Source organism: Lepus europaeus, chromosome 11 (assembly GCF_033115175.1).
Source record: "Lepus europaeus isolate LE1 chromosome 11, mLepTim1.pri, whole genome shotgun sequence".
Taxonomy (NCBI): domain Eukaryota; kingdom Metazoa; phylum Chordata; class Mammalia; order Lagomorpha; family Leporidae; genus Lepus; species Lepus europaeus.
Window position 1 is genome coordinate 9,318,387 of NC_084837.1, and position 18,177 is coordinate 9,336,563.

Genomic DNA, 18,177 nt, shown 5'->3' on the forward strand with positions numbered 1-18,177 from the left:
ACTCCATTCCTGTCAGTTACAGTCTTTTGCTCTGTGGAGTCTCATGTGAAGACTCCTCCGTGGTTTCTCTTTTGGGTGTACACAAGTATTGGGAGATTTTCTGTTTCCAAGGTTCCGGGTCATAACTTGGTTACCAACCTTGAACGGTTTCAGGGAGCAAGGAATCTCTTGAGGGGACATACTAAGGTATTGAGACCTGGCTGGTGTCTAAGGGGGTTCCAGGTACAGATGCCACCCACATGCGCCTCTTACACCCACTGACCAGGGCATGCGCCACCCACTCCCATGTCTGCCACCCGGCACCTTCTCCGAGACCAGAGTTAGAGGAAATGGAGCTTGATGGCATGTGCACACACCTACTGCTTTCTCCTCCCACACCCACTCTCTCTCTCTCTTATTTTTTTACATTGGTGAGCATCTATAGACATTGAGAACAGGAAGATGAGCTGTGCCTTCTGCCTCCTCCCATGGTCAGAAGGGTGGAAACGTGGGGATTCCACGTAGGAATCAGCCCCCGGAGGATTTATGGGCACAATCCCAGCCTAGCGCCCATGCTCTGGCTCATCAACAAAGAGTGTTCTTACGGGCAGAATGTGGAGATACGGGCAGAGGATTCACAGTGGTACCCAGAACACGGGTTCTCCCTGAGTCCCAGGGAGAAGGAACAGGGCCTTTACAGAGGAGAGCTCCCCTCTGCCCCCTGAGGGCCCCACTGTCTCTCTCATGTGCAGCTGTAGACGCTGTCAGAGAATCGGATTCTTCAGCTGCACAAACAGCGCGGTTCCCACAGGAAGTAGAACTCAGTGACGTAAGGACTAAGTGACTTAGCGTTGTTTTTCCTCCCAGGGAGAGCTGATTTCTGTTTGTGCTAAGCACTGAGGGAAACAACCAGAACCTGTCTTGGAGGATGCTCATAGGGTTTCAGCCTGGCTCTTTTCAGTAGGCAGTGTCTGTGAAATCACTACAGTTATGCATATGTGCACACAAACCATCTCATCTCTCGCTCTTTCACTCTTTTTTTTCCCCTCAGCGCTGGTGGGCAGTTATCTCAGGGTTCGAATTTATCTATTAATACCAACCAAAACATCAACATTAAGTCAGAACCAATTTCACCTCCCCGGGATCGAATGACCCCATCAGGCTTCCAGCAACAGCAGCAGCAGCAGCAGCAGCAGCCACCACAGCCGCCGCCACCGCCACCGCCACCACAGCCGCCCCAGCCCCAGCCCCAGCCCCGGCAGGAAATGGGGCGCTCCCCTGTGGACAGTCTGAGCAGCTCTAGTAGCTCCTATGATGGCAGTGACCGCGAGGATCCACGGGGTGACTTCCATTCTCCCATTGTGCTTGGCCGGCCCCCAACCACCGAGGACAGAGAGAGCCCTTCTGTAAAGCGCATGAGGATGGACGCATGGGTGACTTAAGGCTTCCAGGCTGATGCTTGTCCTTTGTGTCACTGCAGTGAACTGCCCTACATATCTAAGTTGGTAAATAAGGACATGCGTTAAGTATATTTATATGTACATACATACATATATATCCCTTTTACATATATATGTATGTGGGTGTGCGTGTGTGGGTGTGTGTATGTGTGTGGCTGGGTATGTTGCAGACACAGAATCAGGCACTTACCTGCAAACTCCTTGTCAGTCTGCAGATGTGTGTCCCATGGCAGACAAAGCACCCTGTAGGCACAGACCAGTCTGGCACTTCCTTGGACTACTTGTTTCGTAAGATAACCAGATTTTGCAAACAAATGTATTCCCATATATAATTCTCCCACACTAGCTTGCAGAAACCTAGTGGGCCCCTACTTGTTTTATTTAACTGTGCGGTGACTGTGTAGTTACTTAAGAAAAATGCTTTGTAGAACAGAGCAGTAGAAAAGCAGGAACCAAGAAAGCAATACTGTACATAAAATGTCATTTATATTAATTACCCAACCTGGCATGGGTCTCTATTGCAAAGGGGTGCATGGGAAAGGGCTGTTGATATTAAAAAAAAATACAAAAATAGAAAACAAAAAAGCCCCACACATAACTGTTTTGCACGTGCAAAAATGTATTGGGTCAAAGAAGTGATCTTTAGCTAATAAAAAAGAGAGAGAATAGAAAACACGCATGAGATATTCAGAAAATACTAGCCTAGAAATATAGAGCATTAACAGTAAAATTAATATATTAAGTTATAATTGGAATATGTCAGAAGTTTCTTTTTACATTCATATCTTAAAAATTAAAGAAACTGATGATTTTAGCTCATGTATATTTTATATGAAAGAAAACTCCCTTATGAATTGATGACTATATATAAAATTATATTCACTACTTTTGAACACATTCTGCTATGAATTATTTATATAAGCCAAAGCTGTATGTTGTAACTTTTTTTTTAAGAGAATAGTTCTATCTTGTTTTAACTGTTTAGTTTTATTTTAAGAGGGGAAAAAATATCTTGCAAGCAGAACCTTGGAAAAAAAAAGCCATGAACACTTATTATTCTATATGTAAATTAAAAGTTGAGCCAAACTTGTTGTGTATATAGCATCTTAAATATATTATCACCTTTGATGTAAGTACCTATGTATTGTATGGTCACCAGATTAAAAAGTATATTTTTGTGGATTGCCGCCAATCTGGGGGGAAAAGGCGAGATCCTTATTAAGTAGAGTATTCACTGTTTAATATTTACTATTTTGTTAAATATGCTGTACTTTGGATTTTAATTATTAGCCCAGTTGTTTTCAGAGGATTGTATAGGGGGGTTTCTCCCCTCACTGGTGGGGAGTGTGTGATGTTACATTGTAATCTTTGTGCTGTATGGGTTGAGCATCACTATATATTTTATATGTGTACATAAATAGCAAAGTGGCAAAAAATTGGTGTTAAGTTCATCCTGCATAAATATAAAAATGTGTTGTAACAGATTTTATAAGGCATTATTTAAAATTTGCCTTTTGTGAGGAAAAAATATATAGTAGAAAAAGCTGACCTAATTTAATATTACAGAAAATGGCAAAATAGTAGATGAGCACAAAGGTTTTATAAGTGGTAAATGATTAGGGGAAGATATTTGTGGGGAAAGGGATCCATGTTTCCTTGACCCTCTAAAAGTTGGATGATGAGTGGGTTACAAAGTGCTACCATTATCACTTGCTTTGTGTGTCGCAGTGACACTTTGGTGTGGGGAGGGAAATTCTCTGATGGTGCAGATCCTTGGCCTGATTCCTGCTGTCCTGTTTGGAATCAGTGCCGCCCTCAGCTTGAATTTTGAACAAGGCCTTATTCTTACAGGAAGACACCTCATGGGTAAGAACAAGTTCATCTATTGACTGGGCTTGTGCCATGAACAGAATTCAAAGTCCTGTATATCTTTTATCGTAGGTTTTTTGAATACTCCTTTTCCTCAGAAACTGAAAAGAAGCGTTTGAAATGCTATTTTATATTTTAAACTTAATAAGAGCAGCTATCTACAGTTTCTACTTACATTGTTTCCCCCTAAATTATGTTTCTTTTGACACTCTTCTCGCTGTTTGTGACAGGTCCTCACCGGGGGCCCTGACTGCTGGTGGTGTTTGTACAGGACAACCCCGGGGCACTTGCAGGCTGCAGAGGGGAGATTCTGCTTCATTGGCAGTCTGGGTCAGAAGTTTTGGTAGAAGCCAAAAAAGAGAGGGTGACACACACTGTCTCCTCTCTGTAGTAGCACTCAATATTTGGCTCTTAATCAGAAAGGATGGGTTTTTCTTTAAAAATGTACTTACTTCACTGAGCTACTTACAGGCACATTCTTCATAAGGTCACGCCTAATCGGAACGAGACAGCCTCCCAACACTGAATTTCTGAGATGATCCTTACCACTTTGTAAACCATTTATAGCTTTGAAGTGTTAAGTGATTCTTTCGTTATTATTTATGCATGTTCATGAACCTCTGCTGTATATTGGAATAGGAGTTAACACATTCACATTTACTGTCTATTTTCTTGTGTGCCTTATGAGATGGCTTTTCTGACTGTATCTCAATTGTCTTTCTTTCTATGCAGGTTTATAATCAGTACAACTACTGTTTTCTAAAATATTACACAAGGCTCGGAGTTTGTATTTAAATTACACTGACCAAGTAACGTTGTATTCCATTTTCAGGAACTGAATATTTGACTGTTAGCCCTTGTCCCATGTGCCCCGTGTGATTGGGAGCATATGGACTCGCCAGACATCCCTCACCCAGACACCACGTGCGAACACGTCCACATTCCCATCTCTTGGCGGAAACCAACCTACAGTGGGGAGGACACTAACTTTAAGTCCATCTTTTCTAACCCTTTTAGGACTCATGTGTTTTATATAAGACACCATGACGGGAAAATTGTATCCCTTCAGATGCAGTATTTTATTATTAAAAACAAAAACAAAAAAAGCTTAAATTGCACTGGTTAAAGTACAGTGTCCAACAGCTGCACTTCCCTCAGTACTCTCTGGAACTACGCTGAGAGTGAAAGCGCCATTATGTGTACACAGATGGTCCCAATCAAAACTCCATCTTTTGAGCCCTAATTACATCCATTGTGTTATAGACTAAATCAGGGGTTTGTTCTAAAAGAACAATGTGTGTTTTACCATTTCCTTTAAATTTAAGGACAGTGTATAATGCATTAACATAATTTCTATATTAACCATCATGCGCACAAGAAATACATAGTAAATAAGGAACCTGAGAACTCCCGGCATTGGGTCATAAGAAGCTAGATGATTAGAATGTGAAAAAGATTTTACAAATGTAAAACTTTTATTTCTCTGTAGAAACTTTCTTCACTTTGCTGTGCAAGAAGACACTGCTTTGCTATATTTAAAATGGCTTTTTTAAAAGAGATTTATGTATTTGGTAAATGTTTGTAGTCAACAGTTCACACACGAAGCTGTACACGGTTTGATCTTGTAAAACCGTTTGGCGGCACAAGCTGGACTTTGTTGCCATCCTTGAGATGAATCTTTTAAGAAAAATAAGTTAATCTCAATTTTTCCCTGAATGTGTTGTTTTTTCTTCATTATACAATAAATATTATAGTGTACTTTTTATCAGAAGATGATACTTAGAGGTTGGTGTAAACTTTGTCTCCTCACTCCCGCGCATCCAGACTCTGCCAGGGAAGCTGTAAGGCTCTGGCTCGGCCCCAGGCCACCCCCTCCCCAAAGCCCTCTCCTCGTCCGCTCCTTTCACAAGGGCCTTTTTCATCTGAGTTCCCCTTCATGTTGAGACATGGTCAGGGAAGCCGTCCCCGGGCCCAGCCAGCTCACCTTGCGTGGGTGCCTGTGCCACCCAGGCCGTTGAGGACGCAGGCAGCCCGTGGGTTAGCCTGGCGCACTGTGCACCTTGGTGTGCATCCCTGGTGAAGTCCCTCTGGCCTCAGTAAGTGCCTCACGGAAATGCAGATGTGGTGTGAGGGGCGAGGAGCCTGCTGTCGGCCCCTCCTGTTGCTGGACCCTGTGCGGTGTGGAGGGTGGGCGTTTCTGCTTTTGCCCCGCCTGCCTCACAGTGCTGAGCCAGAGGCAGCGGCAGAGACGTGAGTGAGTGGGCTTTGTGTGCGGAGGGCTGGACGTGCGCCCAGTCCGTGGCTGTGCTGCTCAGTGGTCATCTGCTTTGACCCTGTCATTCAGCTGGAAAGTGAAGAGTTCCCAGACTGCAATGGAAAGTGCTCTTTTTTCTGATTTGTTTCCTTGTCTGGCTCCTAGCTAAGCAGATTCTTGTTGTCATTTAAGTTCAAAACTAAATTTTTGTGCTGGCTTTGCTTGCTGGCTACAGTGGGGCTGTCAATAGATTTTGAAAGCTCATTCCCATGACTAAAAATACCCTAATCACAGCTGCAGCTACTTAAAACCAATCCATTGCCATTGCCTAGTTAGCACCCACAGGTGCCTGGTTCTAGGCTCTCGGCTTCGAAGCTGATTCTGTGTCTGACTGGCACTGTCTAGACGGTGATCTTCAGTCTGGGCCCTGCACCAGGCAGGGGGTGGCAGCCTGCTCCATCTTCCTGTCCAGCAAGTGGCTACTGGGAGTCCAGTGGGGGATGCCCTGTGTTTTGGACAGTGACCCCTCCCCACCACATGTCCCTTTCTGGCAGCACAAGGGGTTACACGCACAGCTGTGTTTTCCCTGTCCCAGTACTGCATCAGCAGCCTCTTCAAGCATCCCGGGTTCCTTTTATCAGAGAAGGGTATTTTGAAATCGCAGTCAGCGTTTGATGTGCCTGTTGCTGGTGAAGTACGCTTTGTCTGCAGACCCCCGGCTTTCACGGTGGCCTTGCCTGTCCTCATTTGGAACTTTCCTCTCGGGGGAGAAATCGAGTCTCGTCATCGGCAGTTGTTACTTGTTCAGTTCTAGTATACACAGAAAGTTTCAGAGCTGCCAACCCAGACCTGTGTGAGCGACACCCATTTCCTGGCGAGAGCCAGGTCATTGGTCGTTGGCCTTTGGTCTTAACAGTCAAGATAGTGTTTTCCTCAGCTGTCGGTAGATCCCCATCCTCTGCATCGTCACTAACACTCCATGCCTTGCTGTGTGACTCCCTCCGCCCTCGTTGGCTGTAATCCATGTTGGGGAGTATGAGTGGCATCTGAAAGAAACATCACTGTTCCCTTGAGAGCGACATGTTCTGAGGACTGTCCTGTACTTGTCCCTTACACACGGAATTTCCGGGTTAATCCTCGTTTCTCTTTCACAAATGAGCAGCTTTTCTTCCCTTAGTGTATCTGGGAATCGCTGCTCAGAGCAGTCAGTTCCCAGAAACCTTCATTCCCTTTCACAGCCGTTGGCCCTCCTGCTGTGGATGTAGCTTCATTTACTAACCACAGATAGGCATTTAGGTGGCTCCAGTTGCAGTCATCAGCGAATATGTATTTCTGTATTGTCAGAGATTTACCTTCAAGGTAGACTCCTGGGGGTGGGGATGCCGGGTAAACACCAGCAGTTTCCTTAGGTCTTGCACAGTTCACCTCGGGGCTGTGGCTGTTTGCGTTCCGTCCAGCAGCCTGGGCCTGCTTCCCCAGGCCTCAGCCACACTGGTGTCACAGTTTTTACTTTGCCCAACCTGATGCGTGAGAAATTGCTTCTCCATGTTTTAAGTTGCCTTTCCTGTGCGTGTGTTTGAACATGTTTATCTGTTTACGGGCCATTTGCACTGCTCTCCTGTGTGCAAATTGTTCAGGTGTTCTTTCCCATTTGTCTACTGGGTTTTTTTGGTCTGCATCCCCCAATTTTCAATCAATCTTTTTATATTGAGGATAACAGCCTGTTTTTTATATATGCTGTGTATTCACATCCATCCGTCAGTCGTGTTGACTTTTTGTGTGTGGTACTTTTGCCATGCAAAATTTTACGTAAAGTTCATCAATTGTCAGGGATTTTGAGTTGTATTTAGAAATCCTCTCCTACACTCAGGTTAAAGAGGAATTCACGCATATTTTCTTGTGCTAGTATAGTTTATCTTTCACATTTAGACCGCTAACCCACTTGGAGTGGATTCTTACATACGGATCTAATCTTACGCTTATCTAAATGACTGGTTATCCTGGTGACCATTTATCACAGAGCACATCTTCACCCGTGACGTAAGACAGAACCTTTATCATAGGGTATGTTTCCATGTGTGTGTGAGTCTTGTGGGATTTCCTAGTCCATGACCACAAATTTTAAATGGCTCTCAACACTGCCCAGACATGCAGCTCCCATTCCCTAGTTGGTTGGCAGCCTCACTTCTGAAATAACTTTCACTCTGTCTCCTCTCCGAGTCTCCAAGGCCATTTCCTCTCCTTCCTGGTCGATTACTGTCCTCTCACGTTTTCCAGTGAGATAGGTGCAGTTGATCCAGCGAGATGGTCCTCATCCTCCCGTGATGACGTCCCCCAGCCTGCCTGCACGATTCCCTCACGCCCTGCCTCCCCTGCTCCCCACCCAACACACACACACACACACACGGGATGGACTGGCTGCCAGCACCCAAGCCTTCCATGTAGTCTGGGTCCAGCTTCTCTCTCCTAGAGGTCTTGACTCCTGCGGCTAGCCCTCTCTGGCAGCACCAATTGCTCCCTCCCTTCAGAAGAGCAGGAGCAGGGAGGGGCAAAGTGGCCATAAGGAACAAGGCTAGCACCGCCACTTTCCTGCTGGTGCAAGGACCACCGGGCCAGCTACTCGGCCGAGAGAACACTCGGGAACAGGAGCCTAGCGCTCGACAGGAAGACACAGGTGTACTGCTCTAAGCCACCACACCTCTGGTGCAGCTGTTTCACGGGCCTTGGAATTTAATGGACTCATTCCCAAGCCTGTTCCATGCAAATTGCCCCTTCTGATTTCCTGTGTCCCTGGTCCAGTCCAGGCTACATGTAGTCCACCAACAGGTCTGCTCCCTTGGGTCAGTCTGCCTCAGCCAGTCTTGCCCCTCATGCCAGCATTCTGATCGTCTCTCCCCTGCCTCTAGCTGTGGGTGTCTGCTGTTGGCCAGAATCAGATCCAATCTCTTCTTTCACCTCAAAGAACTGGGCAGAGGGGCAATGTGGGGCAGTGATCTCTGCAAGGGAAAGAAGACCAAGTTACAGTGATGGGGACCCAGATCATGGGAGGATTCCAGGCTGACTTGAGAGATGGAGTATGGAGTTGAAGGAGGCCAAGGCATCTAGTGTTTGTTTGTGGGACACGACACTGAGGAGGGAGGCGGGGAGGAGCTGAACAGAGATCCCCAAGTCTCTGGCTGAGTGCTGGCTGCTCATGGTATACGGAAACCAGAGATCTGGGAAAGAGCCAACAGGAAGGGTAGAACAATCCGCAGTGCTCACCATGGCCAGGAGTAATGTGTGCTCCCATCACAGGTGAAGACCTCCAACGAACACAGCATCTGGAAGAATCTAAGGCTCAGACAGCCTCACACTAAAGACAGCTCTGGGTCTGTACTGATTCAAATGAGAAGTGCGTCTCAAAGGATCAAACTACTCCTAAGTACTATGTCCTAAAACAGCACAAAAATATTTAGCAGAAGGTAACAAAATCTAGCATTCAACAATGTCTAATTCATCATAGCCAGTATCCAACCAAAAACGTACCAGGTGTGCAGGAAAAAAGTGGCCCAGTGGGCTAGCCAACGCTGTGGTGCTGGCACCCACACTGGAGTGCCACGCAAGCCTGGCTGCACTGCTTCTGGTCCAGTTCCCTGCCAAAGCACCTGGGAGAGCAGACAGTGATAGCCTACGTCTGTGGGTCCCTGCCACCCATGTATGAGACTGAGATGGAGTTCCTATCTCCACCATGGCACAGCACTGGCTGTTGCAGCCATTTGAGTAGTGAACCAGCGGATGGAAGATAAATCTTTCTCTGCCTTTCAAACAAAAAGAACACAAAATAATACAATCCATAACTAGGGGAAAAACCAACTAAACTAGACCCAGAATGATGCAAGTGATAGAATTAGCAGGTCAGGATGCTAAAACAGCTGCTTGAGACATACTCTGTATGTTCAAGAATATCTGAATACAGCGTTCATGAAAGCAGTGGGAGACAAAACCCAAGTGAACTTCCAAAGGTTAAAAAATACTTGAATGACAGTTCACTGGATGTGATTAACAGCCACTGCAAAGGAAATGCCAATAGAAATTGTCCAACGGTAAATGGAGAGAAGACAATTTAAAACAAAACACCAGGGGCCGGTACTGTGGCGTAGCAGGTAAAGCCACTGCCTGCAGTGCTGGCATCGCATATGGGCACCGGTTAGTCCCAGCTGCTCCACTTCTGATCCAGCTCTCTGCTATGGCCTGGGAGAGCAGTGGAAGATGGCCCAAGTCCTTGGACCCCTGCACTCGCATGGGAGACCTGGAGGAAGCTCCTGGCTCCTGATCGGCACAGCTCTGGCCGTTGTGGCCACTTGGGGAGTGAACCAGCGGATGGAGGACCTCTCTCTGCTCTGCCTCTCTCTAATTCTGCCTTTCAAATAATAAATAAATCTTTTAAAAACAACCAAAAGAGTGAAGTGTGGGACAACATCAAACAGTGAACGTGTAATTGGAGACTAATCAGGACAAAAATCTGAAGAAATAACGGCTGGAATTTTTCCAAATTAGATGAAATTATTTAAAACCACGGATCAAGAAACACGAGCCCCAAACAGAATTGTAAAGGAAATCGCATCAGGGTTCGTCATAATCAAGTCATCTATTCTTTTTTTTTTTTTTTTTTCTTTGACAGGCAGAGTTAGTGAGAGAGAGAGACAGAGAGAAAGGTCTTCCTTCCATTGGTTCAACCCCCAAATGGCCGCTACAGCCGGTGCACTGCACCAATCCGAAGCTAGGAGCCACATGCTTCCTCCTGGTCTCCCATGTGGGTGCAGGGCCCAAGCACTTGGGCCATCCTCCACTGCCTTCCCGGGCCACAGCAAAGAGTTGGACTGGGAGAGGGGCAACCAGGACTAGAACCCGGGGTGCCGGTGCCACAGGCGGAGGATTAGCCTAGTAAGCCGTGGCGCCGGCTTCAAGTCACCTATTCTAACGCGCGCCACGTGTGTTCTGAGATTGTGTTTAGGCACATGCGTCGCAGGACCCGCGGTACCGACTGCACCTTCTCACTTCCTGTGTTCTCGCTGACTGCAGAGAGACTGCCCCTCCCAGCCCTAGCCACGCCTGCTGGGTCCAGTTCTCAAGATTCAGGCACTGGGTCCGTCTTCCTCCCACTCCAAGGTCGCTGCCCCTGGTGGACAATTGAAATTGTAATTCTCTCTCCTCCCCGCTCCTGAAGCCATGGCGACAGCCAGAGAGGCTGAGCCTGGCTCAGGCCGACAGCGCCCTCACCAGACTCCGAGCAAATGGGTTAGGAGAAAGAGCTCCAAGCTCGTCAGCCTGGGCTCTGAAACTCAGCTCTGAAACTCAGTTTTTCCATCTGTAGATGGGAACAGGGCCTGCCTCCTCAGGGGTTGTAAAGGATAAACAGTTCGTGCAGCCAGCCCTTAAAGAAACCGCACGGCCTCCACTGAGGACTGCCATGGCCGGTTTTGCTCTTCCTCGAGGCTTTCCCACACACGCCATGCAGAGCAGGCGGGCACAGCACGGGCGGCGCAGGCCCCAGCCCGGCTCGGACGCGGCCATCTGCCGACATCCGCCCACCTCGCCTGATGGCAGTCGCCAACCCCCAGGTGAACAAAAAGGGAATCGCTTCTCCTTCACAGAAGATACTGTTTTATTCCACTGGGAAAAGCCGAGATGCGGACCTTCCTTGTTGGCCGGGCAGCAGCGGCTCTCCCACAGGCCCGGGCCCCGGGCAGCGCAGCGGGCGGGGGGAGCAGTCCACCTGCAGGGCTTCTGAGGCAAAGGTTCGCGGCCCCCTGGCCCCCAGAGCGTCTCACTTCCCCAGAACACAGCTTGGAAGAGGATTTGGATGTGCAGACTGGACCTGGGGAGACAGCGCTACACACAGCGGAGAGGAGGGACCGGAGGTCCCCTCGGTCTCTTCTGCAGCCCCTCCTCTTGCACAGGGTCTTTCGCACTCATCTCCAGGCCAAAGGCGTCCGATGCCATAGCCCCCGAGAGCCCAGCATCCCCGGCACGTGTTTGCTTTCCGGTCCAGGGCCCCAGGCCTGAGCCATCAGCCTTTACCTCGCAGGCAGCGGCCGGCTCCCACTCCGACCCTACCCGCTGCCTCGCTGGGCAGGCCCCTTCTCCCTCAGGCACCTGGCCCTCTGTCGCCTCCACAGTTAGGGCCACCTCGAGCCTCTCTCTGTGTTGGTCTTTTAAGATGACAAGCCACACTGTAGACAGATGTTATTCCAGGGCACCCGCTGTGGCGCTCGGGCCCTCAGCACAGTCAGGAACGTGGTGAGAACGCCCAGGTCAGGCACGCACAAGGCTGCTACTCTCGGCCGCACGCTGGGACCTTGGTGACAGACCTGTGTCCTACAACGGCTTCCCAGAATGCAACTGCAAGCGCCAGGTCCCCAGCACTGTGGGGACGCCCCGCTGGGGAACCAGCAGTCGGCCTGTCAGGCTGAGCGGCTCTCAAAAGACAAGGCACAGACCACCACTCCAAGACGGCAGCTGGGATTTGGGGCTTCCCACGTCTAGAGCAGCACCGCCTCAAAAGGCAAACCGGAAGTGGGGCCTGACACACGGAACTCGCCACCCTCTCACCTGGGGACACAGCAACAGCAGCCCACAGTGCTTGTCCCCTGCAGACACAGGAGACCACTTCTCAGCGCCAGTCCCCACGTCACAGCAGGCAGGGACGCTGCCAAGCCGACGCCAGGCGCTCCCGCGCTGCAGGTCTCTTGGCCGAGGGCGTTCCTCTCCTCGGAGCACAGTGACCTTGGGGCCGCCAGTCCGCTAGATGTCTTCACGACACGGCCACCTGTCACACGCAGCTGCTCTCGCTGCTCCTCTCTGGAGACACAGGCTGAGGGCACTGGTATTTTGGATCCTGTAGCCTTGGATCGGGAAAGCCCGTGCCCGGGGTCAGCGTGGTGTGGAACATAGTAGTGACTTCTGAAACGCGTCCGTACATCCCAGCGGCACCCGAGGACATGGCCAGTGACAGCTGGTGCGTGTCTGAGGCCACTGCTAAAGCCGGGCCTTAGTGCCCTGCCGGGGTGGTCTGACTTAACCGGCCATCCGAAGAGGTGACGGTCGGCACTGGGATCGCTGGTCTGGGGGCCTGCCCAGGCGCCGCACTCAGTGCCACCGAGCCGCTGGGGGACGTCGTGTTCAGGCCACTCGGGGCCTCGCCAGAAGCCTGTATTCTAAAATAGACCAAATAAAACACCGGCAAAACAACGCCAATGAGGAGCATGATGACCACAGCGTTCCACCACTGAAGGCCACAGTCGGCGCCACTCGGCGGCGTGGCAGGGGGAGCCGGGAGCAGCGGCTGCCCGGAGGTCTCCAGGCAGCAGCTTTCCCTCAGGAAGACTTCGGACTGCACCACGCGCTCAATGTTCTGGTCGATGCCCTGGAAGAAATCCGTCAGCTGGCTGGCCTGGGCGTCCGCGCTCGCGGCTGCTCTGTCTGCGCCCGGCAACTCGGCCAAGGCCGCTCCGGTCTCGGGGGACGGGCCTGCGAGGGGCCGCAGTTCTTCCTGAGCCTCCGTTAGGATCCCGTGGTTCCTCACGGGAATCTTAATCGATCTCACAGCATATAAGTCTTGTTCTCTGATGAAGTTGTTGACTTTCTTGATATCTGCGACCTAGGGAAGCCGTGAAGACAAACAGAACACGTGAAGCTCCTTCGAGTTAACATCCAAAAAGTGTCTCAACCTCTCTGGGTGATGACCCAAGCCCAGCCCACCTGACACTGCACCAGTGTCGGCTGTGTGACCGTGGCCGGCTCCCACAGAGCCCTCGTGCATAGCTTAATGGCTTAATAAGCAGAATTTCCTAGGGATTTGTAAGTTTGAGCAATCTAAGATCAGTTTTGGAAAACAGATTTTTTTTTAAAAAAAGCCTTTACGATTGTACCATGCTTTTAGGTGACACTCACGCCCTGAAAGCTCGCGGGAGCCCCTTTCTGCCGCCTTTCCCTTGGGGGGCAGCAGTGCCGCATCTGCTTGGCTTTTGTCCCTCCCCCGAGCCTGGGGAAAGTAGCCGCCGGCAATGAGCATGCACCAAACGCAGAGCTTCCGCCAGCTCCACTGGCACAGCCAGAACCTCGTTCACCTGCAGTACCGTTTTAAGGTTTATCACGTTTCTTTCTCAGAAGTACAGTGGGACACACAAACTCATTTTCGAAATAAAAGCGACCTGTGGCTACTTCACCGGAAAGAGTTCCCAGAACTTCCTGCTTAGGAACGCACAGGGAACCGGGGACGCAGCTGGAGCTACGGTCAGCGCTTCCGTGCCAGGGTCAGAGGAAGCAGCAGTGCGGCTGAGCTTCATCAGGCGACGGGAGGTTCCAGACCGACGCCTCGGATCATCGAATCGTAGGACAGACGTGGGGAAGTGGGCCCACGGGCCAGCGTGCGGAAGCTCACGGAAGACTTGGGAGCCTCGGGAACGTGAACAGATCCCACAGGCCTCGGGGCCGCCTCATGCCAGTCAACCCCTCCCTGAGTTTACTTAATGAGCGACCACTTGTATCATGTAGCTGGACTGGCGTGGGCACACTGCTAATGTCCCGTGTGCTGAGAATGGCGCCTGGGAGGCTGGAGGCCACTCGGTCTTTGTCCCCAACAAGCAGCGAGTGTGCTTCTTTAAAAGAGGAAAACCCATCACTTTTCAGAGTGCACTTCAAAAAGTTCATGGAAAAATAAACTTCCATTTTCCCACAAACACTTTGGAGTGCTCTTTCACGTTCTTGAAGAACGTATCAGAAACCACCACTCCAAGAAGCCAACGCCATCTCTGGGCCTCTGCAGGGCAGGATTCTCTCTGCGGCCAGGTCCTAAGACCCCTAGGGCTGCCCACTGACAGTGACCCACGGACAAACGTCAGCAAGGCTGCAGCCCCCACACAGTGCGTCTGTGACCTGGACTAGGCTAGATAAATGACAGATCCCTTAAGGAGGAAAGACTTTTTTTTATTAAGTGCTTACACAGCCTTAGAGAAGGCTGTGGAGATGTGTAGCACAGGGTCAGCAAAATGAAATTGTTCCAATCTAGAAGAAAACGCAGCCGTTCTATAAACACTTTCCTACTTACTTTGCCATTGTTAATCACTCTGAATGCTGAAAACATAATTAAAGAGAAAAACAGGGTTATACAGGTACACAGCACACAGAGGCTAGATCATGCAGGTTTAAAAGAGAAATTTTACCAAATAAAGCTACCAACAAGAAAAAGTACAAGTAGCAAGGAAAGCAAGCATGCCAAAGCCGCCTCGAGTCCCGGACACATCCTGCCTGGGCGCTCCGAGGAGGGGGAACGAGCCACTTTCAGAATGTCACCGTGGAGGTGGAGGGCAGGCGGTGGAGCGTGCCATGCAGACAGCGTGCGCACTGTGAGCCAGGGCTATGCGCCCCCTCAGGTGCCCCCGCCCCACTCCATGCAGGGTCCGGGTCTTACTTTGCAGCCGTACTGCAGGGCTAGCTTGTTGAGGCTGTCCCCCTGCGCCAGCTCCCGCTGCAGCAGCACCGTGTGGCCCCCGCCCGCCGCGGGGGCGCTGCTCCTCTGGCGCTCCTTCCCCCGAGGCCTCAGGGCCACCGGCTGTGCCTCGTCCTCCGAGGAGTCCCCACTGGCATCCTGAAACACGTACACGTGGCTGGTCGCGGTCCTGCAGACAGCCGCCGGGCCTTGGAAGGGCTTGGCCAGCACCTCCTTCTGCCTCATCTTCTTCGCTGGAAACCGAAGCTGTGGGTTAGTTCCACGCGGGCAGCACCATCTCCCCTGGCCGCAGCACAAGGGTCCCAAGACGGCCCCTCTCCCTAAGTCACAGCCTCGGGGCAAAGCCGCTGCTGGCTCTGCCCGCACCCTTAGAGGCCAGGGTTCCAGTCCCGGCTGCTCCACGCCCATCAGGCTCTCTGCTCTGGCCTGGGAAAGCAGTGGAGGATGGCTCCGGGCTTGGGCCCTGCACCCGCATGGGAGACCCAGAAGAAGCTCCTGGCTTCCCCTGGCCCAGCCCCGGCCGTAGCGGCCATCGGGGAGTGAACCAGTGGTCCGAAGCTCGCTCTGTCTCTCCCTCTCCGTGACTGTAGCTTTCAAATAAATAAATAGATCTTAACAAAACAAACAAAAACCAGGAACCGGCTCTGGCTGGCTGAGACGCCCTTTTTTCTAACTGTGCACGTTTTGTGCAAAAAACAAGTGAACGCCCTATCTCCCTTCTCCGTGGCTGTACTTCCAACACCCACATCAGCAGAGATCTCAAGAGGCGGCTGGGCTCCCCCTAGGGCAGGTGTGGCCCGCCCCGGCCTCCTTACACTGGGAATCCCCAACCCAGAACCTCGTGCGGAGCGCTCCGGCTCACCAGGTCCTCACCAGCGGCTTGGCCATCGCGCGGCTCACCAGGTCCTCGCCGGTGGCCGGACCCGCCGCCCTGCGCCCAGCCCCGAGCCACGGCACCCTCCCCCCTCCAAACTCCTCGGACAGACTCCAGGGGGCCGGCATCGGGCCCTGGGGCCAGCAGGGGCGACCACTCCGGCTCAGCCCAGGGCCAGACCCCCGCCCCCGCCCCCCAGGGCCCGCCCCCGCTCCCCGCCGCCCTGCGCCCAGCCCTGCGCCCAGCCCCGAGCCACGGCTCCCTCTCCCCTCCAAACTCCTCGGACAGACTCCAGGCGGCCGGCATCGGGCCCTGGGGCCGGCAGGGCGGCCACTCCGGCTCCGCCCGACCCCCGCCCCCGCCCCCCGCGGCCCAGCCCCGAGCCACGGCACCCTCCCCGCACTCCAAACTCCTCGGACAGACTCCAGGGGGCCGGCATCGGGCCCTGGGGCCGGCAGGGGCGACCACTCCGGCTCAGCCCAGGGCCAGACCCCCGCCCCCGCCCCCCGGGGCCCGCCCCCGCTCCCCGCCGCCCTGCGCCCAGCCCTGCGCCCAGCCCCGAGCCACGGCTCCCTCTCCCCTCCAAACTCCTCGGACAGACTCCAGGCGGCCGGCATCGGGCCCTGGGGCCGGCAGGGCGGCCACTCCGGCTCAGCCCAGGGCCAGACCCCCGACCCCGCCTCCCGGGGCCCGCCCCCATCCCCGCCCCCGGCCCCTGCGCCCAGCCCCGAGCCACGGCTCCCTCTCCCCCACTCCAAACTCCTCGGACAGACTCCAGGCGGGCGGCATCCGGCCCTGGGGCCGGCATCGGGCCCTGGGGCCGGCAGGGCGGCCACTCCGGCTCCGCCCGGGCCCGCCCCCGCCCCCGCCCCGGGGCACCCGGGGGTCGCGGGCACGCTTCTCAGGCCTGTTTCCCCCACAGCCCTGTCTGCGCAAGCAGAGGGTCCCCACACACAGAGAACCTAAAACCCAGGGCGGCCCACCCCCCGGGCTGAGACCCGCGGACGCCCACCACTCCAGCAAGGCACGACCTCCGACCTCTGACCTCCAACCGTAAACAACCTGGGAGCTTCCCTCCACGGACGCGGCCGCCGCCCCTCCGCGGCAGGGGGCGCGCCTAGGAGACCGCGAAGCCGACCGGCGACGCCAGGCTGCAGCGCGGCCGCGAGCCCGCTAGGACCCCGGCAAGGCCGCCGCCCCCTCCTCCCGTCCCCGGTACCTCAGGGACCAGGGCTCCGGCCCGCCGCGCCCCGCCGCGCCTCGCCGCCGCCGAGCCTGCCGATTGGCTCCGAAAATCAGCAGGCCTTCCGGGGGCGGGGCCACCGAGGCAGCCAATAAGAACGGCGGTGGGCGGGCCCTGGGACGCGCCCCGCGTTGCGGAGCGGTCAGCCCCAGAGAGGCGGAGCCGGGGGCGGGGCCGAGGCCAGGCGGCGGGAGGAGCGCGCGGGGGGCGGGGCCTCAGGCGGGGCCCGCCCCCGCTCTTCCCGTCCCGCCCCCTGGGCCGCGCTGGCGGCCGCTGGCTGGGAGCCGCTGCTCTCTCCTCGGTCCGAGGTGTCCGACCCCGCCCGCCTGTGAATTCTGAATTCTAGAATTCTGGAGTGAAAAGGGGCGGACGTTACGTCACACACCCAGGTGTGGACGTGAAAAACTTGACCCCGAAAAGGAAACCCACACGGAAAGGCAAACTGCAGTCTGAGGGGACAATGGAGCCACGCGGCCAGGGTGGGCAGAGGCTGGGCGGCGCTGAACCTCGCAGCGATCAAGGGACCCTGTGCCTTGACACCAGACTTCGGCGCTGTGTCCCTGTCTTGGCAAATCCGGCCCACGCAGGAGGGTGCGGGCGTCCGCGCCGCCTCCCGGCCCCATGTCCCTGCGTGGACGCCACCTCCTGTCCGCGTGGACGCCGCCTCCCGTCCCCGTGCCCCCGCGTGAACGCGCCTGCCGGCCTTGTGCCCCCGCGTGGACGCGCCTCCCGTCCGCGTGGACGCCGCCTCCCGGCCCCGTGTCCCCACATGGACCCCGCCTCACTTTCCCTAGCTCCAGTGCCCAGCTCAGGGCCAGCACTCAGGACTGGCTCAGTAGGGTGGATGTGAATGTGGCCTGACACAGAGACACGGACAGGTGGCAGTGCCGTGCAAGTCCTGGGAATCCATCCCAGAGGCCAGCTCTGGGCCACCAGCAGTGCTTCTGCCCCGAGATGCGTGGCCGCGGCCTGGTGACTCTGACAACCCGGACTCAGCATTGACAGTGT

The 18,177-nt window shown here is 53.6% G+C and overlaps 3 protein-coding genes across 13 annotated transcripts in view; 1 reads left to right on the forward strand and 2 right to left on the reverse strand.

Moving 5' to 3' along the window:
• MEF2A (myocyte enhancer factor 2A) overlaps positions 1-5,079 on the forward strand; it is a 152,410-nt gene extending 147,331 nt beyond the window's left edge. For all 5 annotated transcript variants that reach the window (XM_062204955.1, XM_062204952.1, XM_062204951.1 and 2 more), the window contains one exon: positions 1,031-5,079. In XM_062204955.1, coding sequence (XP_062060939.1) covers positions 1,031-1,421 — 391 coding nt within the window. In that variant the 3' untranslated portion in view covers positions 1,422-5,079. The remainder of the gene's footprint in view (positions 1-1,030) is intronic.
• A 6,109-nt stretch (positions 5,080-11,188) lies between these two features.
• LYSMD4 (LysM domain containing 4) lies at positions 11,189-17,200 on the reverse strand. Of its 7 annotated transcripts, none has more exons than XM_062204959.1 (3): positions 17,146-17,200; positions 15,014-15,285; positions 11,189-13,201 (listed from the first exon to the last, which is right to left on the reverse strand). In XM_062204959.1, exons 2-3 carry the CDS (start codon positions 15,275-15,277, stop codon positions 12,593-12,595), a joined length of 873 nt encoding a protein of 290 aa, XP_062060943.1. In that variant the 5' UTR covers positions 15,278-15,285; positions 17,146-17,200; the 3' UTR covers positions 11,189-12,592. The 7 variants fall into 7 exon arrangements, with proteins under 7 accessions (XP_062060943.1, XP_062060945.1, XP_062060941.1 ...); XM_062204961.1 differs by lacking the exon at positions 17,146-17,200 and adding an exon at positions 16,989-17,078; XM_062204957.1 differs by lacking the exon at positions 17,146-17,200 and adding an exon at positions 16,972-17,053.
• LOC133770424 (uncharacterized) lies at positions 16,090-16,734 on the reverse strand. Its single transcript, XM_062206563.1, has one exon. It carries the CDS (start codon positions 16,732-16,734, stop codon positions 16,090-16,092), a length of 645 nt encoding a protein of 214 aa, XP_062062547.1.
• Positions 17,201-18,177: the final 977 nt, after the last annotated feature.

Coding starts and splice junctions, on each gene's coding strand:
- LYSMD4 (XM_062204959.1), bottom strand. CDS start 15,277: ATGAGGCAGAAGGAGGTGCTGGCCAAGCCCTTCCAAGGCCCGGCGGCT. Junction 13,202..15,013: donor CCCTGCAGTACGGCTGCAAA/GTAAGACCCGGA, acceptor CGGCTTCCCTAG/GTCGCAGATATCAAGAAAGT.
- LOC133770424 (XM_062206563.1), bottom strand. CDS start 16,734: ATGCCGGCCCCAGGGCCGGATGCCGCCCGCCTGGAGTCTGTCCGAGGA.